Here is a 21,284-nt window from a genome sequence, read left to right on the forward strand (position 1 = left end):
TTGTACTTTTACTGACTATTACTTACTAACATAAAATATTATGTTATATAAGAGTAAAAAACATTTTTTTTTGCTGAAACAAATTTACATAAACAGAAATAAAAATTTATTGGATTAGACAGAGAGCAAGTAGTGCAGGCTGAAAAATAAACTTAATAATTAATTTTAATAACTAGAACTTGTTAATTGTGCAAACTTAGAATTTTAATAGAATCATTTTTTTAGCTAAATTCTTTTTTTTTATCATTAAACATGTCATTTTATAAAAATATTTTTTAAAGATAACATTTTTAAAATCAAATATGTGATTTTAATTCGAAATTTCAACAATGAATATCTATTACCTGAAATAATATTAAAGTAAAAAAATGCACAAAAAAAAACTGATAAATCCAAATTCCAGGATCACCAATATTTGAAGAAAAAAAATTAGCTTGAGTGACCAAAAACTAACTTAAGTAAGTAATATACTACATTCAGCTTTAGGTTGTTAGTTTTTGAGATCAAAAAGCCAGCCTGAGTGACCAAAAACTATAGTGAGTTAAATCAAGCTAGCCTTTGTTGAAAATTGGAAAAAAAATCCTAAAATACTTCTATATATTTTTTTTATTGTAGAATATAAAACATTTATTTATGGTATAATAACAAAAAGAATTCAATGAAAAGAGAGATTACTATAGACAAAATTTCAAGTCATAACAACTAGCCTAAAACTCAAAAAAGTATTCAAACTAGGCTGTTTTAGTACAAAATTAATAAAGCAAGCGATAGGTTTTTAAACAAATTCAAATTAGCTGGAGTTATGCTCTTGTATAAAAACCCTTAAATCATAAGTAGGGTAAGTGGATCTAAAGTGAAAATAGACTTTTTTGTACTCTGAAGATAGACTCTTTTAAGAATAGAATAAAAATGTAAACAGAGTTTAATTCTTCCAAACTTAATAAAAAAACTAAAATTTATGAAGTTTTGTACCCACCTAAACGCTCTTTAAAATAAGTTCAAATATGACCTTAAAGTTTTATACCTACTAGTTTTAAACTGAAAAGAGTCCAAGAGACAGACAATTAAAAGTAATATTAAGAAATGAACTCTAAAAAGAGTGACTAACAACAACTAATTTCTAAAACATTTCATTTCAGATATTTGTTACATAGACTAATATTTTACATTGATTGAACATTGTAGTGTTTCAAATTACATATTGTCAATAACCTAAAGAAATTATGGTAAGTAAGTTTATATCTTGAGAAAAATAAAGACCACAATCAAAATAAAACAAAAAAACTTACAAGATCTAATGAAGATATTTTTTACATCTTAGTGTATTTTCTACTTAAAAACTAAATATTATCATTAATAAGATCAAATATCTATCTTTAACGAGTCTTTTTCAGTTTGTAGATGTAATTTAGCGAGGATGCTATATTATAAAAAAGCGTTTACACTTGGTCAAGTTTTATTTTTGAATAATGTTATTTAGAAAAGTAAACAGCTTTACACAGTATAGAAATTTTCTATTTATATTCTATGTGCATTTTAGTTTGTTTAACTTTATGAATTCTTAAAAACTAATTTTTAGTTGGATTTTTTTTTTCTCTTATACTTATGTCATTGTTCAAATGTTAAATAAAGGCAATTTTTCAGTCGCTTGACCAGATGTGAAAAAATTAATCCTTGAAAGGTAGTTAAATTTTATTTGAAAAAATTACTCAATTAACATTTTCATTTTTAAAGACTTTTTTTGTTGGTTTACTTTTCAAAACTCAAAATACGTAGTAGATTTTTTTTATTTATTAGCTTAATTTTGTTTTTTACTTGAAATCAAAAAAAAAATATTTAAAGAAAGTTACTTAAATTTTCTTTCATTGGCCGCACTATGTCTGTGGGACGCATTTTTATCTTTTGCTGGCTTGGTTTATTTTTATAAACCTTGGCGGGCCGTTCATTTAACTCCGCAAACAGATTTCGGCCCGCAGGCCGTTCGTTTGACATCCCTACCAAAAAATGTTCCTACAACCTCTCTTTAAATGGACAGAATTTAAAATTATGTTATCTATTAAGTGATAGTCTGACTTAAAAAAATCAAATAAATAAGTTATTAAAAAATATTAATAAATAATTAAAAGCTAAAATAAGAATATAAGTAGTTAGTTACTATAAAAAAAACCTTTAATAAGTTTAAGTTATTTTAAAAAGCGTGTTTCACGAAACAAGCTATCTTTTAAAGTTTTTATTAAATGCAATGTATATAAGAGAAAAAAAAAACATTAAACCGTGATCACTTAAACTGAAGATTTTTTTTAGTACATCAAAAACTTTGTAAAACATTTATTATTACCTTAAAATATCATAAATTAGCTGTATTTAGTGAATAAAAGTTTGGTAAACCTTTAAAGTGTTTAAATATTTTATACATATATAATTTACTTTACATAGAAAAAAATGAAAGCAATTTATTAAATTTATTTAAAGTTAGTGTTAAAAGTAAGCATAAGCCAAATGTTTAAAAACTCGCAAAGTTTTTTGTAGTTGCATAAAATAATAGTGTTTTATATTGATTTGCACATTAGAGGTTATCAAAACCAAACAAAATACAAAAAACTGCTTATTAAGCATTAAACAAAATGCTTGTGATATAATTATAATACTTAAAATTCAACCACATAATCCTTAAAGTCAAAAATAAGAAAAACATATATAATAAAAAAGTCGTCAAACAGCCTTATGACTTAAAATACTATTACTCAAGCAAAAAAAAAGGGGTACAATCTTTCTTATGTTTTGGTTAAAAAACGACAAAACTAGATTCAATAGTCGATACAGAATTCTTTATTTTCATATAACAAGTAGACCTTTTTTATCTTTTAGCATCATAAATTTTTTTTTTGATTTGTTAATATTTATTTTATAACTTTACAAATTATCGATACAAAAATATATTAAAAAGTATTCAAAACTTAACAGTCTAATCATGCGTCAAAGCAAATTTCAATTTTTTAGTTTTTTCTAGTATTCTAAGATTTTCGGTACAATTAAATTAATTACAGAGTACAAGTTTAGTTTAAGTACAAAAATATTAAGAAAAATAATTATAAATACTGTTTTCAAACTTTAAGTAGAACTAAAACGAGACTTTTATATAAAAAACTTTAACATTTTGAAGTAATTGTTGCTTATTATCAAATAAAAAGCAAAACAAAAAGCCAAATTAATTTTACAACCGCGTTTATTTAGAAATCACAGCTAATAATTTATCAAAACAGCCTTTGTAAGTTTACATAAAACCTTGGCTGATAACTTGTATCAAGAGGAAAACCTCTAAAAAGTGTTCATACTTAAAAAGGACCCTGTATAAAAAGCTTAGAGTAAATTAAGCGAATTTGAAGAAGAATCTATTTGTTTAAACAAAGTTTAAGCAAAAATATGAATTTCTTTCTACATAAAAGCTTGATTTGGATGTAAACAAATATAAAAACTTATTTTGACATAATTATATAACACTATAAGCTTATATTGAAGTCTTACTTTTATTTTAGTTAGTTTAAGCCTATTTTTTTCTTATATATCACAAAAACATTCAGGCTTAAAACATTTGGCTTAGTTTCATATTTTTTTTAATTCAAATTTTAGTATTTATTACACAAAAACTAGTTATTCAAAGCAAATATAAAATGTTAGTAGCTCATCATACTTAAATTTGAAAATTAAATTTACAAAAAAAAAAATCAGTGGTACACAAAAAAAAATTCTCAAGTAATGTATTATAAAATCAGTGGTTTGTTAAAAAAACTTTCTTTTATTTCAATTTTCACGGTTATAAGCTTTTATGTACATAGGTTTTACCTTAAAATAATTAAAATAAACAGTGCACGTATTTTATCTAATACTTTTATAATTTTTATGTACTATCTTTTTATGTTTTTGGTATTATTGTAAATAAAAACTAAGTCAAATATTCATAAATAATAAAAAATCAAAACAGACCATTGCTTTAGTATTGACAAAGCAATTAGCAGTCAAAGTTTAAACATAAGTTATTTTTATTTGAGCTAGATGAAAAGACAAAACTAACATTAATTTACATACTAGTTTTCACTAACAAAAAAATCTTTACTTGATTGAATCTTTTTATTAAACTAAACAAGACATTGCTACAAAAATCTATTCTCACTTTTTTTTCTTAAAAAAAAAATCTTTTTATTAACAAACTTTAACTGAAAGTTTTACAAAATAAGTTTATTACTACAGTTATGGATAGTTTCATTTTACAAAATAAAAGTCAAATACCAAAATAACGTATTTCTTAGAACCAACCAAAAAGGTTTAGACAAAGCAAAAATAAAAGCAAAAAATACTTATACAATGAAAATATATGTAGAGGCTTGAAAATTTCGAGAAACTGAGCGTGCAACGAGCAGTATAAATAACGGCATTGCAGAGAGGTTTATGAAACGAGTGATCTCTCTGCTTCCTCATGTGACTTATCACACACCTTTGCAAAATTATGTACAAAAATTCTTAAAATATTTATATTAAGACCATAAATGTACCTAAATGTCTACTGTTTTCTACAGAAAATTGTTTATGTAAAACTGTTGACTGAGTTTACCTAAAAACTAAAAAAAAACAATAATAAAAAGCGTACGTGGCTGTTTGTAAACATGCTCGACTGAGCATTCACGCTTGAATGATTGTAGAAAAACTAAGCTCGAGCAACTCAATAAACTACTAAACCTTATTGTAATACTCTTGCTTAACAAACTTTTTTTATAACTTTTTAGTTGTTCAAGAAACACCATTACTTTTAAAAGTCCAAGTTTGTAAAACCACCACCGCAAAACCTATTTATGCATTCAAGTCTATACTAGTTATGTTTATTATTTTTTTATGAAGTTTAATTTAAATTTTATGCAATAGTTGTGCATGATATATTGCGGATAGAAGGCAATATACCTTTTATACTTAAAATACATTTTATACTTAAAAAAAAAAAATTAAATGCTGTTTTTAAGGCAGCTTTGAACTTTTTTATAGATCTTTGCTCGCTTAAAGTATAACATACAAATTAATATAAGTGTATGTATTAATTTTAATATCTTATTGTTTTGGAAAAAAATGAAACTGCAGTACAAGCTTGCTTCAGCCTTTTTACATGAAAATTTGTACTAAATTTAAAAATATCATTTTCAAACTAAATGCTCAAATAGGTTGAAAATAGCTGTAGTTCACCTAATTTTAGTTTTAGTATTAAAAACAAAATATTACAAACACTGTCTTAATTATACAAATAGAAACAGTTATAAAAGTTCCTGTTTTTTTAGTCTGACAATAAAAATATTATTTCTAAGTTTTTATAGAAGAGTTTTTTATCAAAAGCATTAAAATAATGCTCAGCTTTATATTACTAAAGAAATAAAAACAACTTAATTGTTATTCTTTGTTATAAAATAACACAAATGAGAACAATAGCTTATAAAAGTCATAACTTAGTACATACGTGCAAAATATTTTTCAAATAAAAAGAAAAAAATAGTTTGAATAAACTAGAACAAAAAACGCTTATTATTTATTATTAAAATAATTTCTACTTAAAATAAAAGTTCATAAAACTAGCTTATAAGTAAACCTTTTAATCTAAAAACAAGCTTAATTTTAATTAACACATAATTTGTCAAATACAAAATTTCAATAATTTAAAAGCTAAATTTTATTATTTACTTTATTCATCGTTATACGTAAAAATAAAACTTGTTTATAAATCTTATTTTCTTAAAATAGATGACAAAATAACAATGCAGATGATCTGTAAAAGTTAAATGCTTAACTTCTCAAATCTTAGTTCCATCGAATGAATTTTTAAATACGTTTATTTGAAACTCACGTATAGCGCTTACGCTTATAAAAAATTAAAGCTTCTACAGCGCTGCAGAATTATTTTGTTTGTGTATTTAAACATATTTAAAAAAAAATCAGCTTTCAGTTAAATAAACTTAGTATCAATATCAAAATTATAAGCAAAAAGATATCAGATATTTACGTAAAATTTATAAGCATTTCGGAATTTATAATCAAAATATAAATGTTAAAGTAAACAAAAATTATATAAAATATTTTTTCAAGAAATGTTTTTCTTAAGACATTCAAGGTAAAATTATGTTTAAATGTTATAATGATTTTGAAATTTATTTATCTGTTTTTGTGTATTTATTTAAATGATAAATAAACTTCTAAAGAACATTATATTTAATAAAAATAGTTATAAATAAAAAAAACTTTAGTTAAGTTATTTCAAATTTTACCGTTTCTGTTTTAAAATTTGCTAAATTTTAATCTATAATTTTTCAAATAAAAATAAAAATCATTAAGTTGGTTAAACGTTAAAAACAAAAGATGATTTATCTTTATATATAACAGGTGGTTTAACTCGTAATATTATTTTAAAATATCTTGATAACAAAAATGTTAAACATTGTATTATACCTTTAAAATGTTAACTTATTAAGTTGAAATTAACTTCAGTAATTGAGAAAGGAGATTAAAAGAATTAAATGTAAAGAAAATGAACAGTTTTAAAACAAAAAATGTTTTAATAGTTAACTAGTTTCAATTTTTTTTATAAAATATGTGACCTGGTTTACCTAGTACTTGGCTTTTTCGTACACCAGGTCTTAGGTCCAAGTATTTTGAGCACTTTTTTGTCTTTTAATGACAAAAATGTTTGTATGCATACTATATGCTCAAGAAACTTTTAAACTAAAATGAAAACAGTCTGTTGGTGATGTATATTAAGATAAAAGTTTAAAAATACCCAAAAAAGATGTATCTCCTATAACTTTAAAGTATATTTCTTTTTGGTAAATTACTTTGTTTCCTAAATTCACATCCATAGTTTTATAATATTAAAGTAAAGAAAACAGATACAGCTTATATATATATATATATTGTATGCTTATTAGTTTTTTTTATCGCTCTGTATTGTTTTTCAGCTTTTTTTTGTATCTGAAGAGCTGATTTTTAGAAAACTTCGTAATACAAATAAAGTAAAACAAAGAAAATGTTGAAGAAAAGAGCTAAGAAATATATAATAAGCTATTTATACGACAATTATATTATCAACTTTTTTTATTAAACATGCCTCTTTTCATAAGAAAATCAACTTTATAAAAAATATTTAGCATCCAAAATCCTTAACAATAAAAACTTAAACATTCAAAATCCGCAGACCAAAAATTGTGTCTGAATCCGCATTTAAAAACTTAATTTGTAACAATATTTAACTAGGCTATAAATCTATTAAAGAGAGAAATTTTTATATACTTTCTTACATTCTAACAATACTGAAGTCTGTGGCTTAATATGAATGATAGAGATAATAAAAAAACGAAACAAACACCTAGAAAAAGCATTGAAAAGTGAAAGAAAATATTACAGTTGAGACCCTTCAACTTTCAGATATTTCTCCTTACTATGACTTTGTGACCATTCTTAACGACAATTAAGCTCAAAAATATGTAAACTAACAATTAACCTAATTATAAAAAGTATTCATGGTTGCATTGAATCATTAATTATGATATGTAATTTCGAAGTAATGTTTTCACAAAAAGCTTATAAAAGACATCTAAATACCATATTCCTGTCTTCACAACATTATGACTTTTACTATGAAAGTAGTAAAATAAACATTAACATCATAGTTAAAACTAATTACCTACGCAGCTGTAAAAAAAAACGCAATTGATAAAAAAGGATTGAAAAAAACCCTATTGAAAATTTACGAAGTTTATTTTTAACCATAGAAAAAATTCATAAAGTTTTCCTTGTTAGCCAATCATTTTTGGTAATAATAATAAAGTAATCTAAATAATACACTAGACACAGTTTTTTATCACTAACAATAAATAAAAACTATACAACAAATCAATAAACTTGTAAAAATGAACGTGCTAATCTAAATTGAAAAATGAATATACACTAAAGTAATGCTTTTTTTAAATTGTTTTTTGTATTAACATTATATAATCATTCCAGTCCCTACCGCTGCTTTAATAAGTATAACAAAAATAAAAAAAATAAAATATAAAAATTTATTCTATACTTATTTTAATAATAACTTTAAAAACACTTTTTAAGTACTATGTGTTACTATTTTTTTTATTTTCTAAAATACTTATTCAGTTGTTTCTAAATGTCCTGTACTAATTAAAAAAAAACAGGTCTATTGTAAATAAAATTAAAACCGAACTTTGAGCCTACCACATTTTTTTCCCTACAGTGTATTTTTGTACTCTTAACTTCATGTTACTCGGCAGGACATTTTACTACATTAAAAAAAAGTTTATTAGTTTTACTATAAGCTTTAGACTATACCGTATGGCCACAAGACTAATCAAAGCGTCATTTTGCAATCTGGTTTCGTCCTCATTAGAACTCATAAGGCAGACCTAATTACAAGAACCCTGATGAAGACGAAATCAGGTTGCAAAATGTCGCGTGGACTGTTGATGGACGTGCAGTGCAGTCGAGTGTTTATTTTAAGGTATTGAAAATATCTCAGCTTCGCTGATTGTAGCCAAAATGTTGCTACTAGTTTAACTAAAAGTTTTCATTAAAGTATTGCAAGTAAATAAAATATTTAAAAAAACGTAGAGCTTATATATAATTTAAAGAGCTTATGTCTCTGACCGACTCTGCTAATAACTACTGCTTTAAAAAATACTACAACAGCAATTCATATATGTACTTCGTTTATCTATAATTACTATAAATGTTTTTTGTTGTTTCAACAAAACTAATTTTAAACTTAACAATTATTACTATTTATGTTTTTTGTTTTTTTTCTAAATAACTAATTTGAACTAATAATATTTTTATATGTGATTAAAGAACTAGTTAAATTTGTCTACTTTTAAACTAAATAAGTTTTAATTTTTAATATACTTGTTTTATTGAAGCTGTACAGCTTAAAAATACAAGGTTAATTTTTGATTTAGTTGTTACAAAAGGTTATAAAAACTAAAAATTAAATCTTTAAAGATAAAGAATATATTTTAATTTACAATAAAATCAGTAATCTTTTAACTTAGTTTAAAAATATTAGTTTCTTACTATTATTTTATGCTGTTAAAATAACTTTATTATTTTAAGACTACTGGTTGTGAGTTAGTTTCATAAATGATTAAAAAAATTAATTTGAAGATTTTTTTTTATTTGTTGGTCTTTGTTTAATGTTTTAATTATGTTTCATTTCGTGTACCGACTCAAATTTTCAAATAAAACTGACACTAAAACACTTGTATTAAAATACTGTCATCATAGTTTATGTAAAACGCAAAAACAAGTTAAACAACATTTCAAAAACTTCCGAAACAGAAAGTATTATACAATAATATATAATATTGCTTCTTAGTTTGGTTGAACTTAAAATATATTGATTTATTAAGTTTTACAAACTTTTCACAAAGCGCTCTCAAGTGGTTATTTTGTTTATAATGTTTTTGATTAGACGGGATAAAATAAAAACTAAACTGTAACAGAGTTAGTTAAGTCAAACTCATTGAATAGTTTTTTTTTACAAACATTGAAAAAAAAATTGAAAACCAGTTATGAAAATAAACACTTTTTTTAGTATTATATGTTATAGTATAAAACTACCGAAGTTTAATCAATAGCTAGACAAGCTTTTTTTTAAATACAGTTAACTTTTTTTTAAATAAATAATACAATATAAAAAAGTAAAATATTGACTTATTATTTTTTTTTTCTGCATTTTGTTTGTAAATATGGTTTATTGGTCAAATTCAAATTTAATAACTCATCAATTTTTTTTAATTTAGTACAATTAGTACTTACTCTGAAATAATATTGATAAAAACGATATTGTGAAAATTGTAAATTATTATTTATTTATCATCACATATTGAGTCTTTAACAAAGCAATATGAAAAAGAACGTAGTAACGTACCTTTGAAATTTAATTTGTATTGATTTAATTTAATTTTTCTTAAATATTATTTTTAAATTTAACTAAACACAGAATAGAACATACGTAAAATATTTTTTTTTATGATTCTACGGAATTTTATTGACATAGAAAACTAGTTTGATTTTATCAAAAAAGTCTATTTGAAAAAATTTCAAGTTCTACCGAAAAAAAAGACTCACTGTTTTTTTTAATTTCATTAAGTGCAAAAAAGGAAAGTAAGAATGTAAATGTTGGATATATCTCTATTTACAACTCTAAAAGAACATTTTACAATACAAAAAGTAAATTTATTAGGTTAAATTTATCAAAATATTTTTATTTTGTTAAGAATTTCTTAGAAAATAGTGTTGAAACAATTTTATCCTTAAAATAAATTACAGCTCTTTTATAAAATAAAACTTTAATATTGTAAAACTAAGTTAAGTGTTCTAGTAGAATTTTGAAGTTGATAAACTTTTGATACTTGTTGTTTAGTATCTGTAAATTTTTTTCATCAACTATAAAAACCCTGAAAAAAGAAACAAAAAATGTACTTATTGAATTATTAAATGGTGTAAACAAAATCTTTTTGTTAGGTAAAATGTTTAATAAAAACCAAAATTTTTATTTAATTGTATTGTTTATTGAACGAAAAATAAAGCGCTTAAATATTTGGTCCTAGGACCTGGTGTACGAAAAAACCTTTCGGTTATCGACTCATACACCAGGATACAGTTTAAAGTCATGTCCAGGACAAATTGAACTTTTAATATGATTTAAAGACACGTTTCCTAAATTGAAGACAAATTTGAACTAAAAGTTACTAATGTTATATAGTTAATGTAGTGTTTGCCTTTGTTATATACAAATTTAACACAAGTTTTCGAGTTTCATCTCAAAATTAAAGTTATCTGAACATTTTATTTTACAACCTTTTTATTTATCTTTGTACTAGAAAGTAAAAATAAATCTAAAAATTATACTATTTTCTGTTACTGACGAGACTAATTTAGATGTAAGAAGCTTTTACGTCTCCATGGACTTCTAATTCAAATCTTTTTATTGGTTGTTTGAAAAACATACGTTAATATTAAACTGAATGTACGTATGTTTTTGTTAGACGTTAGGAAGTATATAAACGAAAATAAATGTAAAATAATGTATTGTATACATATAAAAACACGTATAGAATTGTCAAGTGTTACAAAATACATATTAGAAGACATGCAATTAGTTATAGAACTTTTTTTTGACTAAATTATGCAGATTACAACTTTCCAAAATTCTACATGTCTTTATAAAATAAACTAATATGTAAAAAATAAGGTTTTAATAAGTTATGAATACAACCTAAGCAAAATCACTTTTTGTTTACTTTTTACAGTTTAGATTTTAAACAGTGTTATATTTTTATTGTTTCCTAGTGTTATCTATTTCTGGTTTCCTAATTTTTTCTTATTGTGATACAAGTCTTAGTTTATTATAGATACTTAAAGGTGTCCTACATTTTAAAATAAACTGTTCAAACTTTTCTCAAGTTTTATGTTTGATTAGTTATCATTTTACTTCCTGAATTTAAAAGCAAGCTTGGTTAAAGTAATGTATATATATAAGAAATAGCTTTTTAGCTCTCTTTAAAATAAAATCTATACTTTTCATCTAGTTAATTATCATTAAGGTGAAAAAAGGTCTGCGAGGTCAAATTTAAAGAAACTAAAATATAAAAATGCTGTTTTGAATATTTTTAATTACTTAAGACTTCTTTTACTATAAGAATGTATTAGGAAATAAGAAATTGGAAACATTTTCGTTCAAAACTAAAAGTATTTAATCTGAATACTATAAATGTCGGTTAAATTAAATATATTTTCTTTGAATTTTTTTTTTAATATTAGCTTCAAGTAATTTATAAAAATGGTATCTCATCTAAATACACTACTGATATTTTTTTTCTACATAAAATACTAATTATTTTTATCCATACGCCTCCCCTTGCAGACTATTTATTTATTTCTACAATTTTTGTACAAATGTGTTATGTTTTATAAACAATGGTTTTGAAAATCATCCTTTTAGTTGTAAATTTTTATATAAATATGTATTAACTTTGATTTTTTTTTGTTTATAGTAAGTTATTGCTAACACGTATTAAACACATAAGTATAAACCTTTATTTAGTTATTGATAAATTAAAATTAAAATTATTTCTGTTTATTTTTTATTTTATATTTTTGATATGAGTTTATTTTAAATTTATTTTTGTCTTATTTTTCTTACGTGTCCTGTTTAAGTGGTTTCGATGCCTGAGTACAATATTGCACAATCAACAATATAGAAATTATAATTCTATTAATGAAAACTTCAAACAGTATATACTACTTTTTTTAACTATAGTATATTTCTTATAACATTTAATAATTTATTTTCCAAATTATTTAGCATTTAACCAACTAAAAGATAAAACGTAATAAAACAAACTTTTTTTTTAAATAAAATTAATCAGTTTTTTATTTGATAAAAAATTGTATATGATACATTCAAACAATTAAAAAAAATCATTCAACTTCAAAGACAGTTTTATAGTATAAAATATTTCTAGGTTAATAAGTATTTTTATTAACTGTTTTTTTATATTCTTAAAAATACTGCGATAATAGAAAATAATCTGTAATCAAATTATCGCCTTCAGCTAAAGTAAATATAATTTATTAAGTTCTTAATTTTTACAAAAGTAAGATTTTTATAAGATTAATTTCAAGTATACAGAAGGCAAGCTTAAAGAAAGTTTTGTATAACAGAAGTTAATAGTTTTTTTCGTAGTGCAAACTTAAAAACTTTTAGTAATAATTCTTATACTATATTTACTTTTATTAAGACTAAAAAAGATAAACAAAATATTAAGCTTTTAGTTTTCATAAAAATAATTGTTCTTTACAGTGTTATAAAAAAGTTATAATAAGCTTTATCTGTTATTTAACAAGTTGTTTGAAGTATTGTTTACTAAAGCAAGGTCAGCCACATATCACATCACTGAAATCTTTAACGTACCATTTTGACAAACTCTGCAAATGTACATTATTTAAAAGTTTATAAACGCATGTAAAACTTGAAAAAAATACTTAGTTGTTAATTTAGTACAACATTTTTGTCAACACCTACACGTGAAATCACGAGAATATTCTTTATACTTCAGAAGTTCAATAAGTAAACTTATTTTACAAAATGTTCTACAATTTATATTTTAAATTGTAATAAAATAAAATTAAGTAAAGATATATACTAGCACATGATATATAACTGTAGTTTAATTTTTTTAATAAAACGTTTTCTAACCTTTTGTAGGAAAATTGGTGAATTTAAAAGACGTTTATTGTAAATTAAATATAAAAAAGTATTTTTTTGCCAAAGTTGTATAAAAACTATTAATAGCTTAAATCTCAAAAATACAATTCTAGCTTGATACATTTAAACGTATCTATTTTATGTACAAATAAGCAAAATTAAAAAAATTATTAACTACTAACCGGTGTAATTAATTTTACCATCCTTATCTACATCACACTGCTTAATCATAGAGTCTATTTCTTTCGAAGTTATTTTTTCACCGTGTTTTTTCATCACTTTCATGAACTCAGATTTGACAATATAACCATCATTGTTCTTAAAATTTTATTTTTAAAAGTTTTAGTAGCGGATTTTACTTTTGATCAGTTTATAAACTTAAAACAGTGTTTAAAACTTGATCTATGTGTTTAAACTAATAATATTTGTTGATAAACTTTTAAAGTACTTAAACTTGTTAAAATAAAGTTTTTTAGCTATCCCAGCTGGTTAACAAGGTACTACGGAATTAACATAAAACATCTAAATAAAGATTAAGTAAAATATTTAAAAGTAGTTCTCCAATAACAATAATTTAAAATATTTTTAGATATCTCATTTTTAGGTTTGACTCAAAAACCTATAAGGTTGATTAACTTAATTGTGCTATCAATAACTAGTATTAATAGTGTTTTATAGGTATTATCACTAATTTTCGGAAAAACAAAAATACTTCAAAAATATACAGTTTTTACTATATTTTTTTACTTTTATTATTAAAAACAAGAAAAAAGCTAAAAACATATAGTAAGTTTAAAAACGTTAGTCTGAGTATGTTTAAAAAAACAAAATTTTTAGTAAATTAAAAAAATAAATAAGCTTTAATTAAGGCCTTAATTGTAGTTTTTTTCAACACTTCTAAAAAATTTATCCTTAGTAATATCAAGACTTTTATTGTTACTAGAGCAAAAAAGTCTTTGATCTAACACGTGTATTTTTCTTAAAAGTTTATGTATACCAAAAACTAAGAAATAATGTAAATGAATTAGCTAGAAAAATAAACTCATTTTCGTTATAATTTTATTATAAAAATCTTAAACATAAGCATTTATAAAAGTTTTCACCGTGTTTTTGTAATATAACTAAGTTTTTGGTAAGCAAAACATATAAAAGTATACAAAATTAATTACCAGTAGATTGCAGCAGTTTTTTTAAACGTTTTTAGGCACATCAAAAAAATATCTAAGTCAAGGAACAGAAGTTTTACAAACAACCAAAATTGTTGACCACGCATTGTAAATATAGAAAGCTTTCTAAACCTTTGAATTGTGTCTAACGTATCAATAAAGCTCAATTTAATTACTGCACTGATAATGGTTTTGGCCCTTTTTCTTGACTATTTACGAAATTATACAATAATCCAAAACTTAGACAGCTTGTTGTGTCTGATGAGCTGCTCTGCAGTGAAACGGCGTAATACAAACAAATTTAACAAAAAAATAAGTTTAATCCAAAACTATCTATATTCACAAAATTGGCTGTGTATGCTCTGGCATACGGAAGCGAAACGTGGGCCCTGTACTGACAAAAAACAGTTTAACAACTTTCACAAATAAAGTCTTCCTCGTACGTTCTTTAGATGAGCGATAAGCGCACTTCAACGGTTCAAACAGCGAGTTGTTCGCCGAAGACTACGGTACAAAGTCGTTTGCAAACGCTTTCAGAAGCATTAAATTAAAAGTTGGAAGTGATGAGTGGAAAATTTTGACTGCTGATAATCGCAATATTTTGCACTTTTTCATTGGCAACAAAGTCAGTAAAAGAGATCCTAAGTTCTTCAGTAGACCCAAAAGGACGAAAGAATCTTAACAAAGTTGTTTTAATTTAATTTAATTATTCAAACTTAACTATTAACCTTGCCATACTTAATAAGTGTTGTCTTTATTTTGTGTTCTGTGTTATTAAGTATACAAATCCTGTGATTATGTCACATATGGTCGATCACAAACGGGTTAGTATTATTATAAAATTAAAAAAAGATTGATGCTGTTTTTAATTTATTTTTCAAAAAGTTTGTATTAAAACTTTATGACTGAAACATTTTTAGAGTTCTAGTACTACATAAAATAACAAAAAGCCATATATTGGAAAAAAAAAGATCCATTTTTTGTTCAGATCATCAGTTTTTTATATTTAATAAAAACATTAAGTCTTTTTAATACTATACTAAAACTCTTTATCTTTATAGTACAGAAAGAAAACTTCTAAAATAAGTATATATAAAGCTTTAGGTTTGGCTTACAGTCCAAAATACAATCAAAAACACTTACCCGGTCAAAAGCTTTAAATGCATGCATAAGTTCAAAACTTTCTTGGCGTTTTGATGACTTTTTGTTTGCCATTAATGACAAAAACTCGTTGAAATCAACTAGTCCACTTTTGTCATAATCAACTTCCCGAATCATACCCTGGTATTTTTTTTATCTTGCACAATATTAAAAAAAGTTATAAATGCGTACATATCTACCACATTCATAAATTGCAGGTTTGATTCATAGATATATATAAATTGAATTAAAAACAAAACTAGATAATTATTTATAATAAAAATAACATAAAACAATAGTTTTAGTTTTTTATACTAGTACTATATATAAAAAGTGTAAGAAAAATGAAAACAACAAATCTTAAATTATGTTTATATAAAATCGGTAGTAGAATTTCTACATTTTAAAAGCACTAAATCTTAATAACTTAAACTTTTAATAGAAGTTTTAAGCACTTAAAACCTTAGAAATTATTTTGTGAAAAAAATCAAGCTAATTTTTTACACAAATACTTTTAAGAAAAATTAGGCATTTTTATGACATAGCTGTTCAGTCTGAATTAATTTAGATAAATTTTTGATTTTGATTGGTACATATTAACTTTACTGTTTTTTTAAGAAAAAAAAACTACTGCATTACAAAATAAAATTAAAGCTATCTTTGAATTAGTTTCTAAATAAAAAAATCGAAATAATTTTAAATTAGCTAATGTAAAATAAATCACTTTTGTTTAAAACTTTGATTTGACCGAACACTTTTTTATTAAGAAAACAAGTGATTAGCTTGGTTTTCAAAAATTAAATGACTAATTAATTTCAGCCTTTTTAACAATTAGAAGTTAATACTTTTTTTATGCCTTTTTTTATGTTAACATCAATTAAATACGAAAAGCGAATTGTGATCGACTAATAAACATATGTAAAAATGAAAAGACTTTAAATCCAAACAATTAACCAAAATATTTTGCTACATATTTTGCGATATAAAAGGTATTTAATCTTTAAACTTTAGTACTATTATGAAACATAAAGTTTATTTCACATCTTTTCTAAAAAGGTTTTGAGATTTTCTATAGATTCTTTCAAAACATACTTAAGGCAAGATCATTAAGTTATAAAATTAGAATGGTTTCTAATTATCATTACAACTTCTCAAGAAAAAAAAAATTGACAAAAAATTTTATATCTTAGTTTTGAAATTAATTTGTGTTTTATATAAATCAATGTTGTATCAAGTTTTTATATGCATTTAAATTAAGCTCTGTTTAGTTTTCTGTACAGAAGTTTTTAGACTAAAACTATATAGTTATTTGCCTTAACTAAAAATGAATGCTCAATTTACTGGGATGTAAAGAGCTTATTAAATAGATGTATGTAAATTATATATTTTATTCGCGACCGGTTTCGGTGACCTTTTCAAGAATAATTAAAATATTAGACTAAAACTAAAAAATAAAACAAGTAAATAAATTTTCTCTAAGTGTGAATTTCATATTATTTATATACCTTTTTTTTGATAAATAAGACTACTAAATGTATAAAGATATTTCTTAGTCTAAATAGATATAATTTTTCACAAACAAACAAATCTGAAATAATGGTATTTTTAAAGTAGACTCCTCACGTTAAACCCTAACAAGTTAAATATTAAATGAAAATAACAAGAAATAAACTTAAAACACATTGACAACTTATATGTCAAAGTTTATACATAACAGTAATTATCGAAACTTAGTTTTGTTTATATACTAACTAGCCATAATCAAAATTGAACTGTTTAGAAATTGAAAAAATTACTTTGTTAAATAAGTAAAACTAATTATTTTTGAAGTATGATGGTATTTGAATTATAAAATTTTCCAGCTTTCAGTTTGATAATAAATATAATTTACATTTAGTTTTTATTTTTAAACTACTAAATTTAGATTTTTTTAAATCTGAACAAAGGTAATGCTATAAGAAAATTTGTTGTTTGATTAGGAGCAGATTGCTCTATATACTTTTATTAAAGAGCACTTTTGTTTAAGTATAATATTTGCTTTTTAATATACTATATTTAAGATTTTCAACAATACTTAAATATCAACCTGTGCTTCTTTTAAACTCGACTTGATTCCCAAACTTCTCATCACGGAGAACAACTCTTGAGCATTAATTGTTCCGTTACCATTTTTGTCAAACATATCAAATGTTGCTCTGTATTCTTTGAAAAAAATTGTAATGTAAACATTTTTAATTTTAAACTTCTTCAAATAATAAAAATTTTTAAGTACACGTTAAATTTGTTAAATTGAAAACTAACCTATAAACTTTTAGAAAGTTATCCATATAGTTGTTTTAATTAGGTTTAAACTTAATTAGAGTAGGATGCAATCACTTGCTAAAAACTAAACTGAGAACATAAAACAATTTATAACTATACCTTTTATGTCATTTGAACTCATTCTTCGTTGAAAAGACTGTAAGTAAATTACTAGGTGTAAAAAAGTTTTACTTACTTTTGAATAAGAAATAAAAAAGTAATAAATCTTGCTTACTTATGAAAAAAGTAACTAACTGTAAATCATAAATTTATAAACAACTTCTGTACATTTATAGTTTTACTAGGTTTTACAAGTATGAAACTTTTTTACTTTACTTTCTAACATACATTAATAAAAAAATATATGGTAATATTTTTTTTTGTCTTTTATTACTAATAAAATTATTGCACAAAGTTTAAATTATCTAAAAAAGCTAAATTAAAATTTTATCATACGAAAATAAACAACTTAAAATTTTTACCATTGTTCCTAATTTCATTTGATACTGTGATAACTTTCAAAAACTTGAAGATAAAAACACATTGACACACTGAGAGTTGTAAATTTTCTTTCTTTATTTTGCTTTTTTGTTTGCACAACAGGTTTTAATAAAGCACGCTTCTTGAAAAAACAAATTGCTAAACTATTCAACACGTTTTTTTGTAAATAAGAATTAATGCTGTATAATTTCTATGCTAAGGTTTTTTTAGAATGTTTAATAAAGTGTATTTGATATAATTTCATATTATTATAATAATAAAAAAGCACAGAAACAAACTAGTTGTTCTATTTAAAAACTATTTTTTTTAGTTCTTCGTTTGAACAAAAGTTTCTAATTGACAAGTCTGGACAAAGCTGTTAAAAAGACAATGCAAATAGATATTTTAGAAAAACAAGTATCTGAATAACGATATTTTGACTTTATGTACTAAAATTATTTAGTAGTATAGTTGCTATTTTACTTGTTATCTTAAAGTGCTACAATAAAAAAACAATAAATAACAAGTATTGATATTTAAAAAAAATTAAACGTGTGTAAATTTATTTTGTGGTACTTTTAATTTACAACGAGTACAATTCTTTACTTACATTGAGTTGTTTCTACCTTTATAAAAGATAAACGTATTAAGTTTTATTTTTTATAATTATAAAAAGACAAAGTAAAATTGTATGATTTTTTTTTCATTAATCTAAATTCCATTACAAAAAAAATATATAAACTTAAAGTATAGATTTATGCACGAGCTTTTTTAGAATACAAGTAAAATTTATTTAAATTAAAACAATAAAATTAAATAACGCAAAAATAACTAGAAATTAAAATTTTCTCAACTAAGTATTTTTCCTTTCTAAAACTTATTTTAAATTTAAAATCATAAGATTTTTGATTAATTCAACATTTTTATGTTACTAAAATTGTAATCCACAGAAGTATTGTAAGACTTTGTTTTAGCTTCTTAAATTTTGGTAAGCTTCTCTACAGCTACGATTTACTGTATTTTTTCAAAACTTAATAAAGTTTATCATTAATCAGAGAACTTTAATTCCGTCAAAATTAAGTATATAACTACTAAAACTTATTTTTTAATTCGAAACAGTTTTATTATTCTTTTAATAGTTAGTTTAGGTTTTTTAATTTAAAACACTAATCAGTTTAATGTTGCTAACTCAAATATTGTAAAGTATTATTGCGGTATAATTTCAGTTTATTTAGATTTCTATTTTTATTTAATAAAGTTTTTTACGAAAATTACTATTGACTTTAAAAAGTGTTATTAGTATCAAATGAGTAGATAGTTTTACCTCATTATGTAAGAATAAAGTCACTGTCATTTAATAATTTATATGCCAAAAGAAATAACAAATATTTTTCATCGATGATTTTAGCTAGAGAAAAATCTTGTAAATATCTAAATATAAACTAAAACCGATGAAAGTAAATAGCTATACTACTTTATACACTATGATGCTATAACCTTTTTATTACCTAATTTCAAGTTATTACTATACTTGTAATCAACTTTTTGTTAAAAAGTATGTTTATTATTATTTAAAGAAAAACGGGAGCCGTCCAGTTCCAACCCACGCCCAATTCCCATCCGATCAAATCCGAGAACCACTTACCGACCAAGGGTAACATTGATACTAAAAAAAAAAAAAAAAAAAGGCGGGAAATGTGCACGGATAGAAATTGTCAGTATACCAAAAAAACATAGTTGTTTAATTTAATTTTTTTTTTAAAGATCGTTATTTTGGATTATAAGACTTAAAAATATTTTTTGATATAAAATAACAAAGCTATATAGTCTTATTTAATCGCCTAAAATTTTTTGTTTTTCAATTTTCAACTTTATTTAGTTTAATTTCAAAAAAATTCTTTTAAATGATTATTGACTTCAACTAAAACTCAGTATAAATTAGGTGTACAAAAGAGGTGTGTATATTATTTTACTGCAGGTAAGACTAAACAGAGAAAAAAATTTGTGGGATTGATATATTGTTTTATATTCTTTTCGAGTCGTGTACTTTTCAAAAGCTATAAAAGCTTTTGAAAAGTCCTCAGCAACACTTCAAAAGGTATCCGTGGTGTACGACTCGATAACCGAAAGGTTCTTCGTGCACCAGGCCCTAGTACTAAATATTTTGATCGTCTTTTTTTGTCGTTCAATAAACTATACTATGAAAATGTTTATGTAGGAAAGCTGCAATGAAAACATTCGTTAACAAACACTACTGTGTATTAAAAATAAAATAAAGAGCTCAGTTAAATAAACTTGTTATGCAAGAATAATTTGATTTGAGTAAGTTGTTTATTAATTAAAATTAAACCGCGGACTGGGTATTGCCGACCCCTACTACACATTTAAAATTCAGTAAAAAAAAAGTTTAGTTATAAAATTTAAAAATTGTTAAAACTAGAATCAAGATGAGTTTTAAAAACTATCACATATTTTAAGTTTATAGTTTAAACAAAAATAATGTTAGGTAAATAACAAGTTGTACAACAATAAGTAAAACTAAATGTTTATAAAATCCTAAACATATAACTCCCCATATGAGTAGCTCATTACATATAATATTATATGATTTACAAATACAACTTTAATGAAAAAATACTCTGAACTTTTGATAAATTCTAGAAATAAAATTAAAAGTTAGCTTTAAAAACATAAAAGCTAATCTAAATTTAATTAAAAAAGCGCTTGGATGTAATATTTAGATAGAAACAAACTTCACAAAAAATTATGTATCTAAATAAACAAAATATTTATTTAAAACGTATTCTAGGTTGTTGACATGTAGGTTTTGATAAGTAAATTTTAGAATCTTTAGTGCGTATCAAAAAGTTATTTTTAACAAAATTTATATT

General features: G+C 23.1%; 1 protein-coding gene across 1 annotated transcript; it reads right to left on the reverse strand.

The window, feature by feature from the left end:
• Nucleotides 1-12,906: 12,906 nt before the first annotated feature.
• LOC145842537 (neo-calmodulin-like) lies at nt 12,907-18,407 on the reverse strand. Its single transcript, XM_082949997.1, has 6 exons — nt 18,396-18,407; nt 18,034-18,070; nt 17,699-17,814; nt 15,616-15,753; nt 13,489-13,624; nt 12,907-13,026 (listed from the first exon to the last, which is right to left on the reverse strand). The coding sequence occupies exons 1-6, from the start codon at nt 18,396-18,398 to the stop codon at nt 13,004-13,006; spliced, it is 453 nt and encodes a 150-aa protein (XP_082806123.1). The 5' UTR covers nt 18,399-18,407; the 3' UTR covers nt 12,907-13,003.
• Between the last annotated feature and the right edge of the window lie 2,877 nt (nt 18,408-21,284).

This window comes from Thalia democratica, chromosome 8, assembly GCF_965202585.1.
Source record: "Thalia democratica chromosome 8, ktThaDemo2.hap1.1, whole genome shotgun sequence".
Classification (NCBI taxonomy): domain Eukaryota; kingdom Metazoa; phylum Chordata; class Thaliacea; order Salpida; family Salpidae; genus Thalia; species Thalia democratica.